Below are 15,961 nucleotides of genomic sequence, written 5' to 3' on the forward strand. Positions count from 1 at the left end.
TTAATTCATAGGAAACTGATTAACTTCTTGTAATTCAGGCTCTGGTTTCAGTCATAATTTCAGCCTTATTAAATATATAATTTTAAAATTATAGAGACGTGGTTGTTATTGTTTCGGTAATTTAAATTTAAATAATTTTCAAATGTTATTTATATAAAGGAAATAAATATTTTTAGTCTAAAATATGTGACTAGCGGTTAGTTGATTTTTTAAATGAGAATATTAGGCTTGATTGACGATGCCATGTTGTCAAACGAAAATTTTAGTTGTGAAACCAATTTCATATCTAAACTATTCAATACTTCGTTCTGCACATCTATCTATAAACAAAAGCAGTCGTCGCGGCTTGCAGAGAAAATCTTCTTCTTTTTTTAAGTATTGTAGTTTGGGAGAATTACAACAAATATCAAGAAAAAAAAATTTAATTATTAACAAGTCTTGATAACAATTGAGTTATAATCATAAGTTCGGAGTAAATTTTAGAAGTGGACTTCTACCGTATGGCTAGTCAATTCTGGAACGTAGTTGATCTTAGAGATGATTAGATCTATTAATTTTGAAAAACCTTTTTCAACCGTAGCAACTGTTATTGTGGATGGTATTTTATGAGTGAATTTTTTATCAGAATTTCTGTCGGTAACTATGTACAGAAAATGAATCGCGACCGCCAATGTCAACATGTTCACCCAACGTAAAATCTTTTTCAGATTAATACCGCTTGTCAATATAAAAGCTAATCAACCATTTAATTTGATTTTAAGTATGAAATTTTAATTTATTTTGCCTCTCATATTTATCTATTTTTTTAAGATAATTCTTGTAGTAGTTGTATATATTAAAAGTTTTATTAAATTATAGTTCTAACTAATACACATAATTACTTGGTCAAAAAAAAACTAATACACATAATTAGTAAGGATATTTTAGAAAAAAAATGATTTTTATTTATTACAAATAACTAGTTTAACTATTTTGTTTAGTCTACTCAAACTAGTTAATTAATTCTCATATTAAAAACAAGGTATAATTCTTTTTCAATTCATCTTCATTTATATGAGGCTATTGATGCTGTTTTCTTTTTTTTTTAAATAAACGTTGCAGCTGGCGGCCAGTTATATTAGGCCTGATGGCATATGGGTCCGTCTGAAATAACATATGAGTAATTTTCTAATCGTAATATGTGAAATATGAGATAAGTATATAAAAAGAGTGAAAAAAATAACTCGGAGGTATTTATGCTTTTAGTCAATTTCGAATTGGGTCCTTAGATTTTCTTTTCTTTTTATTGAATTCTTTAATTTTCAACTGGGAAGCCTTTTAGTCCCTACTGTTAAATATAAGCAAGCACCGTTAAAATTTTTCATTAGAAAGCACTGAAAGATATTCAGGATCTGCCTTTTCCGCCATTAACAAGCACTCAGACCAAGCTTTCCTCCCTGGCTCGCTCAGTCCCCAATATCTTCTCCTTCCTTGTCATTCTCCTACCCTTACTATTCCTTCCCACGTGTAACACCTTCTCACTTCGAAATTGGGGTAAATGGGTCTTTATAATTAGCTAGTCTCACAAGAAATCACGTTATTCCTAACCCCAAAAATGAAAATGGCAAGCACCTGACGTAGAGGTTTTGGGAACAATAAACACATATCACCTGGGTATGGCGTAAGACATTCCCAAAACGTCAAAAATTCATAGTGACACTTTGTAATGTAAGTGGTTTCGAATTAAGGAGGGGGGAAATGCAATCAAATTCTACACCTTGTTATATCACAAGATTGAATAGTGGGAAAGGATATGTTGAGGACTGAGCGAATGACGAAAGAAAGCTTGGTCTGAGAACTTGGGTATTGTGGAAAGAGACATACTATGATTTAACAGAAAATCTTAACAGTGTTTGTTTTTATTTACCGTAAGGACTAACAGATCTAACAGTTAAAAATTAAAGGATTCAATAAAAAAGAAAAAAAGTCTAAGAACCCAATTCAAAACTGAGTAAAAATACAAGGACCTCCAAATTACTTTTTCCAAAAGAGTTTTATCTCAATTTATATAAATCTTGTCTATTTGTATTTTTGAAGGGGCGTTCACAACATTTATTCATAGCCGCTTCTGTGAAGTTTTTATTCCCTGTTTTCGGGTGGAAGTTGTTTTACTTTACCCAAACTGGGGCCCACTCCCAGCAAGAATAGATAATGACCCACGACAACCCAACCTACAAGGCAAGGAACCAAATTCACATGGTCTCCCTTCATTGACCCATTCAACGCCTTCCTTCTTTCTTTCTTTGGTGTTATGCCTTCCCTTTCAGTCAAAATATTTTTTGTTAATTTAAATTTTTTAATAAATATTTCCACCATGTGTTTTATTTGTTATTTTATAGTTACGCTCCATTATTCGTTGTATCATTATTGAGAGCAACAGGCCAACATTCTCTCAATTTGATTTGCTTTATATATCAAGAAAGATGTTACAAAATATCTCTAAAATAAAAATGAGTTGTGATTTATCACTTCCTATTATAAAACGCATCCAACCACTTCACTTATTGAAGCTATCAAACTTGCTTAAAAATAAAATAAATTTTTAAAGTTGCCCTACTTAAAATCATAAATTACATATATAGAAGCAAAAAAAAAAAAATACATCAAATACTAAACAAGAGTAATTCTGAAAAAAAAAATGTAATTATTTGATCACTTATGATAAGAATTGTTGATTTATCTTATACTAATAAGGATCAAAGTAATCTTAAAAATTAAAATAAATTACTCATTCTGCCCTAAATATAAGAACTTTACAAACATGGCAGGAATAGTATTTATAACTCCCCATATGCAAATGGTCTTGTTCATCAGCTCCACAACTAATTAGAGGGTCACCTAATTCTTTATTGAAAACGTTCCATCTACCCCCACTTAATGTTCCGCCTTCTCTTTCCACCACCTTCTCATTTATATACTCCTCCGATCCTTAATATAGGACCCAATTGTTAAGTTGGTTTTGGTATTAAATATAAGACCCATTTTTCATATTTATCAATTTTCTCTAAATTACCCTTATGGATATTCCCTCAACCATAATCAAGTAGAAGAGGGAGAGGGGGTATTAAGAAAGATGATTATGGTGTTTTAGGAAAAACGTGTCACATTTATTATAATTAACTAATTTACTTAACTTTCTTAATCTAATCAAATTAATTAAATGGGTCTTATATTAAGGACCAGAGGAGTATATATCATGCTTCTTCTTCCTATTTTTGTATTTTTTTTTCAAAGCCAGGGTATTATTATTATTATTATTATTATTATTATTATTATTATTATTATTATTATTATTATTATTATTATTATTATTATTATACCATATCATGTTTCACACGCCCAAATAATGCCAATATTTTTATATGACTTCCATGATACGCCCTATTTAATTTCAGAAAACAAATGTTTAGATTACGATGGTAAATTTTTAATAGAAGTCAATTCTAATTCTTACGTTTGTGTAATATGAAGACTTTAGGGCTAAAGAAGATTCAATTTTGATACAGGAACAAATTTTGACCTCTGATTTGGTATATACTTTATGCTTCACACGCACAAAAAACAACAATGATTTTTTATTCAGCTCTCATGTGCATCCAATTTATTAAAAACAATTTAGATTGTTACCCCGGTAAAAAATTATATTCTTTTCTTTTAGAAGAATTCATATAAATAGTTTTTTATTAAAAGATCGAATGATTTGAATATCAAAGTCTTCAAACTCAAGTAATACTTGTAAACACACTTACTACTCTGTCTCTTATTATAAGATCCTTTTAATTAAATTACACGGTTTAAGAAAATAGTTAAAATTAATTAAAAGTAATTAATATGTAGCAAGTGCAATATCTTCCCAAACATACCCCTATATATAAATAGGTAGATGTGAGAGAGTAATAGTGAGATAAATGAAGAAAGAGAATATATTAAATGTATTAAACTAGGGATAAAATATGTAATAATGCATTAAATATTTAGACAAACTTAAAAAGGATCTTATAAAAAGGAAAAAAAATTTATTCAAAAAGTTGGGTCTTATAATAAGGGACGAAGGGAGTATACGTTATTTTTGCTCTACCTACCTACTAAATTCTCATATCACTAGGTAGGGGAGACCCAACTCAACCACGTGCAGAATTCAAACTCGTACTTCTATTTAATTTAAACAACATTAAGTAATTATATCTGAGTTACTATTAGGTACTAAATATAGACACTTCTTTTAATAAAAATTCAAACTTTGATTAACTATATATTATAGAGAGTAGCCCTTTCGTTAAACCCGAACTCTTTTTTTGGGGTAAGAATAAAGTTAGAAGTAATTGGCAAATACCCTAAGAAGTCAATTTTAATTGAACTAAACATGACAAGTATTAAAGTACTAATAACAAATTTCATAACTTTTGTCATCAAAGAGCATATGGATAATTTTACAATATTTTCAAAGCACCAGTTTAGATTTTAATTTTTTTCCTATTATTTTAAAGTATTAGGCACCTGAATGAATTAGAACTTCATATATTCAAACTTTCTTTTGAGAGATTTTTTCTTCTTCCTTTTTTTTTTTTTTAAAGTCAGGCATAGAATTAAATGCAATCTTAGGGATGGGTTTTGTGATGCAATGGGAAACGGAGGAAAGACAGGGAAGAAAAGGAAACGTGGGAAAGGTGAAAGCAAAAGGGAATAAGAGGTCAACCTTAGCTGAAGCATTCAATTCATAAGTGGAAAAGGGTGGGAGGGGAATAAATGGAAAGGAGAAAAAAAAGTGTACAAATTTGAAATTCTCAAACCAAAATTCAACCAAACGGAATGCTGATTCCCAAGATCTGATTTCGCCTTTTGCTTTGCTGTTTCTTGAAGGACGTCTCATTAATATTATAATAATTATTATTATTGGTAGTCATTGCATTCACACTATTCATCAAACATCTCAACTTCACCAACTGGATAAGATCTCCAACTCAACGCTGACTAATTTCCCTTTTTATTTTCCATTAATTCCTTCTTTTCATTTTAATTAATTCATTTTTTTCTTAGATTTTGTGTCATCTGGATTCCATCTCATCCTATTACAAAATTGGAAAAGATGGTTCCATTCATGTTTAATTTCATTTAATATGAAATAATTAACTATAATTCACATCTATCTCAACCACCACGCCCATGACTTTGGATTTTGTCCTCTTTTTTTTTTTTTTGGCCAGCTGATTTTAGATATAGGCGTATCGCTGACCATCCAAAATTTGAGCATTAATATAATTAAAAAAGTATTTGGGTAGAATCAAAACTATGATTTTAAAATTACTTTTATAGTATATGAAGTAAATATGTGGAGGAATTTGTTTTAATTTGTGAAAAATTACGTTTAAAGAGCTTCTTTTTTTTTTTCCTTATCTAAACGCCGCCTGAAGAGGGAGGACACACATATGTATATCCCAATATGGTTTTATTTATAAGATTTGGATATTTGATCTTATGAAGAGGAAAAGTCAAAATATATATTTGGTCCTTTAACTTTGTATAAGATTTTAATTTAATCCCTTAATTTTAAAAAGCATATATTTGGTCATTTAACCCTAAAATCATTACGCTTTAATGATATTTTTGGTAATAATCATGGATTTTTTGAAAATTAAACTTAATATATTAGTATTTGAGAATGTTTTATTATCAATATTTAAGATCTTAATGTCATCATTTTTTTAAAAGAAATTTAGAGTTAAAAGACTAAAAGTATACTTTTTAAAGTTAAAGGATCAGATTGAAACTTTATACAAAGTTAAAGGATCAAATGTATACTTTAACGAAAAGAAAATTAAGTCTTTTTCCTGCGCAATATAATCATTGTTATTCCACTATCATTGTTTATCAATTAGAATCATATTTACGCATTTTAATTAGTGGCTTAAGCCTCATAATCCAAATGACATCAAGCATCATTTTAAAGATTTTCTTAAACCCGGAGTGATGAGATTGAATCATCTATTGAAAGTATGATAAGTATTTGAATTATAAATATTTACACATTTTAATACTACTTTTAATCTTAATTATAAGATCTCGTTTATAATTTATAAACAAAATCTTATAATTAAGACTGGAGGTAGTAATTTTGTTATCTAGATAAGATGCAATGAGGATAGCACCCAAAATTTAGCTTAAGTTTTTTTTTTTTACTTATTATGAGATTTTACATTTATAACAGTATTATATGTTTTTTTAATCAAGAAAATCTTTACATTCATGTAGTGATTCTTTAATTCTAAATACAAGATCCATTTAAAAGTTTTAGTTTGTTTTTAAATATAAGGTCTTGTTTTTCTTTTGTGTCCCTTGTTAAATTTTTCTTTGCTATAGTACTCTTATTTATCATAGACAGGGTTTTTTTTTTTTTTAAAAAAAAGTGTCACAAATTCTCTACATATTAATTTTAAACAACCAATCTACCTTTTTTTTTATATATATTTTATGAATTGATTAAAAAGGTATTAGAGGATTTATTTGTTTTCTTGGGAGTTAGATGATCATCATTTGTATCTATTGGACCCATCCTTTCGACTCTAACATCAGGAGGTGTTTGGGAATTATTAGAAAAGTATTTTTTTACAAATCAAAATAAACTTCTTTATATATTTATTTTGTATACTGTAAAATTCACTTTTAAAATTATAATTTGGTTTCTATCCAAACATTGCTAAATCTATGATTGTCATCTTTTAAGCACTTTGAACGAATTGTTTTTTTAAATTCTTTTCGAAAGCTTTAGTGTTACTCACCGACATGATAATTTGCATAAAAAATTATATCTTTTAGCTGTCAAAATTGATTGATAGAACTTTATATTTGAATATAGTTTCCTTTTCATTTGATGACGGTCTGCTTTTCTTTTTCTTTTTCACAGCATTAATTTGAAAATGAAGGTTTATAACTTTCAAAATAACGAAGAATAATTATGTGCAGTTACCTTTTCCTCTCAGAATATTTTTCTTTTTATATAGATAGTATAATATAATATTAACTCTTGATATAAAAACTAGTTAAAAAATTATATTTGATCATAAATATAAAACTTCAATCTATATTGTCTTTTAAATTTATAATTCATTCTCTACTGTATCCCCATTGATTGCACATATTAAGGATGTTTCCATCCAAAGGTGATTATGATTAAAATGACACTTTAGAGAATTGAACCCATATTTGTGATAACTAACTAATTTAACAAACTTTCTTAATTTACTCCAATTAATCAATTAGCTCTTATATTAAGGATGACTGGTAGTATAATATAATAGAACATAACATGATACTGTCTCTGGTCCTAAATATAAGAGGTAGTTGACGATCTTAAATATAAGAATTTAATCTATTTTGTTCCCCAAATTTATAACATGTTATCAAAAATACCTGTATTGATTCTAATGTGTTTCTCTCCAAGTATAATTTCAATGTATATGATTGAAGAACGAGAATTTAAGGAAGTGAATACACATTTGTTATAAATAACTAACTTAATTATTTTTTTTAATACCTCTAAATTAATTATCAAGTTTTTATATTAAAAATCAGAAGTAGTACAGTATAATTGGTTTGAAGTTGATATTCGTAATCAAACAGTGCTATGTGAAATTTTATGGGAACTATTGCCTCCGATCCCCTTATATAAAAGCAAATTGATTAATTTGATTGTTAGAATCAACTATGACGTTCCATGACTACCCCTACTGTCAACATTTCTTAATTGGCTTAGTGAGATACATACATACATACATATATATATATATATATATATTTATATCTATATATATGTAACGAAATTTAAGGGAACAAAATTGTTTGGTAGACGTCTTAGTTAATGAAGGATTATCCTCCTCCATTTTAGATAATTGACCATCTCATCCGTACACAATGCTTCTATAAAATATATATATATATGGGATTGAATTCCTTCTCAGGTTAATTACTAGCTCTAGTCCTTAATATAATAGCTAGTTAACTAATTTAAATAGATTGAGAAAGTTTGTTAAATTAGTTATTTATAATAGAATAGGTGTTGTCTTTCCTAAAATATCATCATTTGTATTAGTTAGAATTATCATTTGATGAAATATTTAATACAAACAACTACTACAAGGACTACTTTAGATAAAATGGATAAATATAACAAACAATGTGAATTATAATCTTATATTTAGAACTAAATTAGAAGTCAGACTAACTCTTGTCCAAATTAAAAGTTAAACTAACTTTTATATTAAGAACAAAATGTAGTGTTTATCTTTTTGGGCTTTGGCCTTGTTTTCCATAACAACATATAAATCTAAGGGACTATTAATTTTTTCTATTTAAAGCAACATTGTTTCAGTCTTAATAAGGAGAAAGAAATATAAAATTCGTCTAACATCCTTAATCAGAATGAGTAGGGAATTGATTTATTGATTCATTAATCGAATTGGATGTGAATTGAGTTTCAGTATTATGAATTTATTTATTGATTTTATTTTGAAAAAGAGTTAATATAATTTTTGATCTTTTAAATTTGCCTCGTTTTGACTTTGGTTTATTAAATTTCAAATTATAAGTTTTGGTCTCTCAAATTTCTTTTCATTTAAAATGATCCTTATAATTCAATAAAAATTTGGGTCATTTTACTTTTGAGAAATCAAAACTTATGGTTTAAAATTCAATAGACCAAAACCAAAATGAAAGCAAAGTTAAATAACTAATAATTATATTAATTAATCCCTTTTAAAAAAGATAATTCGTTTTGGTGAGAATCCGTATCTTTTTATGCTGGGGTGAATGGCAATTGTGTAATTGTCTTAGAGATTTCTTTTTGGGGTGCCAGCACTAGAATATTTCTTGCAGATTCCTCCCTCCTGTGGTCTTGGATGTGGGGTAAGGAAATGCAGTTATATTATTAATGATATTAATTTTTTGACCGGTCAGATGTCACTGTTATTTACCATCTTTATTAGGCGAAATAAAAAAAAAAATTGGCATTAAAAAATTATTGCGAATTTGAACGGATTATTCCAACTTGGCATGTGGGAGTGTATTTTTTCCAACAGCACTTGATGATATTGTAGAACAACCCCTTGGCCGGAAAAAAAAAAGAAGAAGTAACACTACCCCAATATTTGTGTTGATATATCTTTTCAGTTTGAGATTAAATTCTTTTTCTAATTTCTCCTTATAATTGCTTGTATAAAAGAATATATCCAATGCAAAATATTGTACAAAAATACAAAAGTTCAAAAACTTCAAAATAACAATCTCATATAAAAGCCAGTGGAAATGCAGTGTGGATCAAAATCTAATTAATTTGAAAAATAGAAAATGTTACTTAATTTATGCAATGTGATTTGATTTTAAGAGAAAGAGCCAGGAAATGATAAATTTAAAAATAAATCAATCAATCAATTCACATAATTCTCAATTTTGTTGGTATAATAATCACTCAACTTTCAATTAATTGCCAAAAAAATCCAACTAATTTCCAAATTCCTATAATTAGGGGCCACTACGGACAAAACATACCGTGACTGTGAATTCCCAAATCACGTTACGGATACGCCGATACGGAGGCGGAAGGAAGAACTGATGAAGGGAGGGAAACTTAGCTGTCAGAACCGTGTCGTTTCACCCATTGCGACCCTACCGGTCATTTTCTCTTCCTTTAACCGGCAATTTCCGGTAATCTTTCTTACATTAGGCCAAACGTCTTCTCTCTCTACTCTCACACACTTCTTCCCTTGCCCATCTCTCATTCGTCTCTCATTATAAATATCTGCTTTGGAAGTCATGCCTCTTTTTTCGATCCTTTTCCCATATTTCCCTATCTTCTCGACTAGCCTTTCCCGGCGAAATCGCCGGCCAACAACCGTAGCTTCCGCTGCCGGATAGTCTCTCCCGCCGCCATTCCTGTCCCTCGAGGTTCGTTCCACCACCAACTCTGCAGTGCATTTTTCCCTCATGGCTTGTGTCTAATGCTTTAGATCTGTCCTTATGTTGGTTATTGATGACTTGGAGTCATTTCTATGATATAAATTACTAACTGGACCCGTTGGTGCTAGTTTTTTGTGCTCTTTTGTCTGACTGGTGTGATAATGGCGGTTTTTACTGTGTCTAATGGATCTTGATGTGTTTTTCTTGCATCAGCATCTCTGTAAGTGAATTTCTCCGTCTTCCGATAGTGTTGTCTGCCTCGGCAGTTTGAGCTGTACAGTTCTTTTCAACTCTTGATCTTTTTGAAAGACGTAGGAACTTTCTAATTTGGCATTAGGCTTTTTCTTATTCCCAAATAAGGTGTTCTCCTAATTTGTCATTTGTTGTTTCATTTCTTTCTTAAATATATCATATATGATGAAACAGATCACAGTTATAGTAAATGGTATGTCTAGAATCTGAATGTATTGTTTTTGGTCGTAATGTAGCTAGATTGTATCAAAAACTTACCCTGCATTAAATATTTCCGTCTTTTCACTTGGTTTACCTTTACGTAAAGCCTGATATGTAAAGGCTATTATATGTAGAATAGTTGTGATCAATTGGCGCATTTTACGGGTGAGTATGCTCTGCATTTCTGATGCCGTCATTTGCTTCATACCTTATAGGTTTGAACTTTGTTATTTTATCTCATTTTTATGTTTGATTTTTCAGCATTTTATATTTTGGCTGTAGATCTATATTTCTGATAAAATCATTTGGCTATTGGAGGAGCGTAGAAAATGGACGGGGCTGTGGGACTTAGAAATGTTGGCTCACACTGCTCTATCTCTGAGATGGATGATTATGACCTCTCTCGTCTCCTTGACAAGCCAAGGCTGAACATAGAGAGACAGAGATCATTTGATGAAAGGTCACTTAGTGAACTGTCAATTGGTCTCACGAGAGGCTGCTTTGATGACACATACTCACCTGGAGGAAGATCTGGGTTAGACACTCCTGTTTCCTCAATGCGGACCTCATTTGAGCCTCATCCTATGGTTGCTGATGCTTGGGAAGCCTTGCGAAAATCTCTAGTGTCTTTCAGAGGCCAACCAGTTGGAACAATTGCTGCAATTGATCATCAATCAGAGGAAGTTCTAAACTACGATCAGGTAAATTTCTCCAGTTATACTGAAATGCGTTTCCACTGCAGAGACAAATAATTTTTTTGCGGATGTTTAATTTGAAACAACAAAGTCATTTATTTTTTTATAAGTAATAAGTTGTCACGAAATCTGGAATATCATAATATGTAGGACTGGCTGCCAACCATACATGGCATATGATTAATAACAACTTAATTGAGATGTGATAACCGAAACTTCCTTTTAATAAAAGAAGTTTGGATGTGGTAGCACTAATGTCATTTTGATTGAAAATTCTCTTGAATATCTGCTCTAAACCCATTAAATAGGAAAAATTAACGTAACTGAAGATTTTAATTTCTGAATTGCACAGTTCAGGTTATTGTTTTAACAATCTCCTACAAATTCTGAGTTATAATTTTAGCTAAGCAAAGATGAAACAGGTAGGCAGTTTAGATTCATTGAAAGACGGCATTCAGCTGCCTGCAATTTTCTGCATGTGTGATTCTTATAAGCCATCCTGAACTGGTGTTGTCTGTGATTTGTTTTACTCTTATCATATCTTTATAGTTAATTGTGAAATGCCGAACATATTAAATGTAAATGATGAATTGTATCTTTATAAAAATATACTTGATAAATTGTTGTTAACTGTCATAAGGTTTAGTTAAGAGAGTTTTGGCTTTTGAATTAATACTGGCTTTCGTGGTAGCACTTTGATGCAGGATAATTAGTAAAATTTAAAACAGGTATTCAATGAAATGTTCTATTAAACGCTTAATTTTTCCTTCCTAGGTTTTTGTTCGGGATTTTGTGCCCAGTGCTCTGGCCTTTTTGATGAATGGTGAACCTGATATAGTTAAGAACTTCTTACTGAAGACGCTTCATCTTCAAGGCTGGGAAAAAAGAGTAGACCGGTTTAAGCTTGGTGAAGGTGTAATGCCTGCTAGTTTTAAAGTCCTTCATGATCCTGATAGGAAAACAGACACTCTGATTGCAGATTTTGGTGAAAGTGCAATTGGACGAGTTGCTCCAGTTGACTCTGGATTCTGGTGGATCATCTTGCTTCGTGCGTACACAAAGTCTACAGGGGATATAACTTTGGCTGAAACACCAGATTGTCAAAAGGGAATGAGACTTATATTGACTCTGTGTTTGTCAGAGGGCTTTGATACATTCCCTACTCTGCTTTGTGCTGATGGATGCTGCATGATTGATCGGAGAATGGTAAGCTATATTCCAATCAGTTTTTTCTCAGTGTATTAATGCAATTAAGTAAGCTTTTATTCCTCTAGCTGCTGAAATCCCAATTCCATAATAGATTAGAAGTTACCCCCCCCCCCTTTTAGTGTCATCAAATTAATCTGACTTTACTGATGATGTCTATTGTTGTGGTCCGAAATTGCATACAAGATCAACTGTAGAATTCTTGTTTTTGTCACCACAATGTGATGATTTACCGTAATTACAAATTAAGGAGATTTTTTTAAGTAATTATCTGTTCTAGCTAATGTTTATTTGAAGTTGGTTTTGGTATCATCTTTATTGTGGTAACAAATAAATATTTAAGGTGGAGATGTAATGAAGTGGAAGCTGTTGTCCTGAGTGACAAACGATTTACTGTTTTTAAGCTGAGAATGAATAGCTTACCGTTGGAACCTTTTAGTAGATTTATACCTGGGCCATTTCCTTTTCTTTGCTCTTTCTGTTTCTCATACATTCTTTTTTGGTTAAAAAGTGTTTCACTTTCATTTTCTGACAGTTTCTATTTCTTTTTCATATTGATGAGTTCACCCTGCTGCCCTCTTTGTAGAATGTAAAAACATATATGCTCTTGCTTTTTCAGTTTGGCGTGAAGGTTGTGATATGTGTCTAGGGTTGGTTCAAATGTTCTGACTAGCTGTTTATTGATGTTAAGTATTGTTAACTATGTGTATTATTTAGTAAAAGAATAGAAATATGGCCAGTGGGAAGGCATGCAAACATGTCCTTGAATGGTGGCAGCCTTTCTCCCTATTTATAATACTATGAATATCATTATGGAGATTATCTACCAGATTAAATCCTTCAGATCTTTAATTCTTGGTTTCTATTATTACTCATGTACGATATCTAATGATTCCATCATTAGATATCATATATGGTTTATAAGTGCCTCAAGTTAAGCTTTCATTTATAAACTAAATTGTGGGCCCGTTGCTTATAGGTGATCCACACTATTTGGGCTTATGTATAGCATAGTTTCTTTTAGATTTTAGATTTTATATTAACTGAGGAGATTTAATTGACTTGCAAGTTTTTATTAGTAAACCCCCATGAGCACTTAAAAAAGTTCTTTTACACAAATCCAACTACTTACCTTGTATTGCACAAAATCACTTAAAATAATCTAATCCTTCTCTTTTTGTGCAGGGTGTTTATGGCTATCCTATAGAGATTCAAGCACTTTTCTTTATGGCACTGAGGTGCGCTTTGGTGATGCTCAAACATGACGCAGAAGGGAAAGAATGCATTGAGCTTATTGTGAAGCGTTTGCATGCTCTAAGTTATCACATGAGGAATTACTTTTGGCTTGACTTCCAACAACTAAATGACATCTACCGGTACAAGACTGAGGAATACTCACATACTGCAGTAAATAAGTTTAACGTTATTCCTGATTCAATCCCAGAATGGGTATTTGATTTTATGCCAACACGAGGTGGCTACTTTATTGGAAATGTTAGTCCTGCTAGGATGGATTTCCGGTGGTTTGCTTTGGGCAATTGTGTGGCAATACTTTCATCTCTTGCTACTCCCGAGCAATCAATGGCTATAATGGATCTTATTGAAGCCCGCTGGGATGAGCTGGTGGGAGAAATGCCCTTAAAAATATGTTATCCTGCAATAGAGAGTCATGAGTGGCAAATTGTTACTGGTTGTGATCCTAAAAATACCAGATGGAGTTATCATAATGGAGGATCTTGGCCAGGTTCTTCCTTTTCTCTTCGTTTGCTTAACTTTACAAAACAATTTAGCGTGGGGTGCAGTCAGGTTAACTTGACGATTTTGAATTTATCGAATCTTCCCTAACGAATATTGGTCTGGTTTATTTTAGATGTTATTGAAATTAAAGTGCTTTGTAATGATAATTGACAAAAATTCCTGTTATGCCTTGCATGTTGACCTGGTTGCGGTCCTTGCTTCTTTATTGGCTTTCTATGGATGCCCTAGATTACATCGTAGGTTAATGGTGTTTAGATCTGATTCAATAAAAATTCCTTACATATACAAACCCTCTTAACTTTTAAATACTATGTTTTTGTTGAATGTTTAACCCATCACTGCCTTGACCGTGTATACACTATTTCCCTTGCCCTGTAATAATTAATGAGACTTAATCCATTCTCAAGTTCAGCTGATGCCTTCTCAAGAAGAGCTTCGTGCTATAACCTGTAATTTTTGTTTTGACTTTGTCCATTCATATGTCTATATATTTCCGCTTATCATTGGAATAGAGGTGTCTGCTTGAACCATTTTTATCTGATTTTGTAACTAAGCTTTTAATGTTTAATCGTCCATGCATTCTATTTGTTTCCTTGATCTTGAGAGCATTATGTGGCTACGATGATTCTTGATCGTTGTTTGAAGCATCATTATTAGATTTCGGAATCAATTTTCTATTGCACGTGAAATACCAATTTATAGCATTCACCAATATGTCGCACAAGATTCCTATCCCCCCCCATATATAAGCATAGCTTGTCTACATTTTATCATTTGTTTTGGCGATGAAAGTGCGTGGCATTGATGGTTTTTCTCTGGGTCTTCTGTTTTCTTTTGGCTTCATGCTATTGGTTGCAGTACTCCTGTGGCTATTAACGGCCGCTTGCATCAAAACGGGGAGACCGCAAATAGCAAGACGAGCGATCGAGCTTGCGGAGAGCCGATTACTGAAGGATGGGTGGCCCGAGTATTATGATGGAAAACTTGGCAGATATGTTGGCAAGCAGGCAAGAAAATACCAAACCTGGTCTATTGCAGGTTATCTGGTGGCAAAGATGATGCTGGAGGACCCCTCTCACCTAGGTATGATCTCCCTAGAAGAAGACAAGCAGATGAAGCCATTGATTAAAAGATCATCTTCTTGGACTTGCTAAAAGAATTTCAAGCGATATTCAAATATAGCGGAAACAAAGGTGAGAGACTGTTATTTCAATACGGCATTATTCTTGGTAATTTCCTTCCTCCTCTTAGGCTTTGGTTGGATGTTTGGTTATTGTAAAATAGCGGCTGCTGAGACTAGCATCCTGCTTTTCCCAAATAAGGAAAAAAACATTTCGGCCCTTTTATTTTGTTTTATTTATTTTTTGCTTTATTAATTTTTTTTTTTTTTGTGAAAAAAATTTCTATGCCATCATTCCATTTCATGATGGGATTATTCTGATTTGTCCACCAGGTGATGGAGCTGTTGGTTAAGTAAAATATCAGTATATTTTAGACATAGTAGAACTGCCTCATAAAATCATGCGACTCTATCTGCTGTGAAGTACAATGACAAGTTCGTCTACTGGAGTTTTTCTTTAATAAATAAATTCTTTTTTCGGGTGAACTAATAAGTAAATTCTTTAGCTATATTTAAAGGTGCTATCGATGCTGACATGTCTGATTTGATCGAATAGTCACTATTTTTTTTTTTTAAATGAAAAGACAATTTGATCGACTAACCACTATTTAACAGGCGTGTATTCTTTCTTTCTTTTTTTTGTAAAAAAAAAATACAAGTTCATGGTTTCTATCTTTGGACGTTGTATTTGAATTCGAAATATCAGATAAAAAGTGAAGATGCATTCTTACTTGGGTATTAG

The 15,961-nt window shown here is 31.3% G+C and overlaps 1 protein-coding gene across 4 annotated transcripts; it reads left to right on the forward strand.

The window, feature by feature from the left end:
* The first annotated feature begins 9,839 nt into the window (after positions 1-9,839).
* On the forward strand, positions 9,840-15,705 carry LOC114752143 (probable alkaline/neutral invertase D). Of its 4 annotated transcripts, XM_028940866.1 has the most exons (6): positions 9,840-9,975; positions 10,723-11,141; positions 11,910-12,341; positions 13,527-14,085; positions 14,958-15,292; positions 15,553-15,705. In XM_028940866.1, exons 2-5 carry the CDS (start codon positions 10,770-10,772, stop codon positions 15,251-15,253), a joined length of 1,659 nt encoding a protein of 552 aa, XP_028796699.1. In that variant the 5' UTR covers positions 9,840-9,975; positions 10,723-10,769; the 3' UTR covers positions 15,254-15,292; positions 15,553-15,705. The 4 variants fall into 4 exon arrangements, with proteins under 4 accessions (XP_028796699.1, XP_028796702.1, XP_028796700.1 ...); XM_028940869.1 differs by lacking the exon at positions 15,553-15,705 and having other exon boundaries at positions 10,767-11,141; positions 14,958-15,445; XM_028940867.1 differs by lacking the exon at positions 15,553-15,705 and having other exon boundaries at positions 9,848-9,975; positions 10,702-11,141; positions 14,958-15,445.
* The last annotated feature ends 256 nt before the right edge of the window (positions 15,706-15,961 follow it).

Source organism: Neltuma alba, unplaced genomic scaffold, assembly GCF_004799145.2.
Source record: "Neltuma alba isolate B1F8T4 unplaced genomic scaffold, ASM479914v2 tig00007257_pilon, whole genome shotgun sequence".
NCBI classification, from domain to species: Eukaryota; Viridiplantae; Streptophyta; class Magnoliopsida; order Fabales; family Fabaceae; genus Neltuma; species Neltuma alba.

Bases quoted from the DNA above. Each gene is read 5' to 3' on its own strand.
- LOC114752143 (XM_028940866.1), top strand. From the start codon at position 10,770: ATGGACGGGGCTGTGGGACTTAGAAATGTTGGCTCACACTGCTCTATC. The intron at 11,142-11,909 runs GTAAATTTCTCC...TTTCCTTCCTAG, and splicing joins AAGTTCTAAACTACGATCAG to GTTTTTGTTCGGGATTTTGT. The intron at 14,086-14,957 runs GTTCTTCCTTTT...TATTGGTTGCAG, and splicing joins TAATGGAGGATCTTGGCCAG to TACTCCTGTGGCTATTAACG.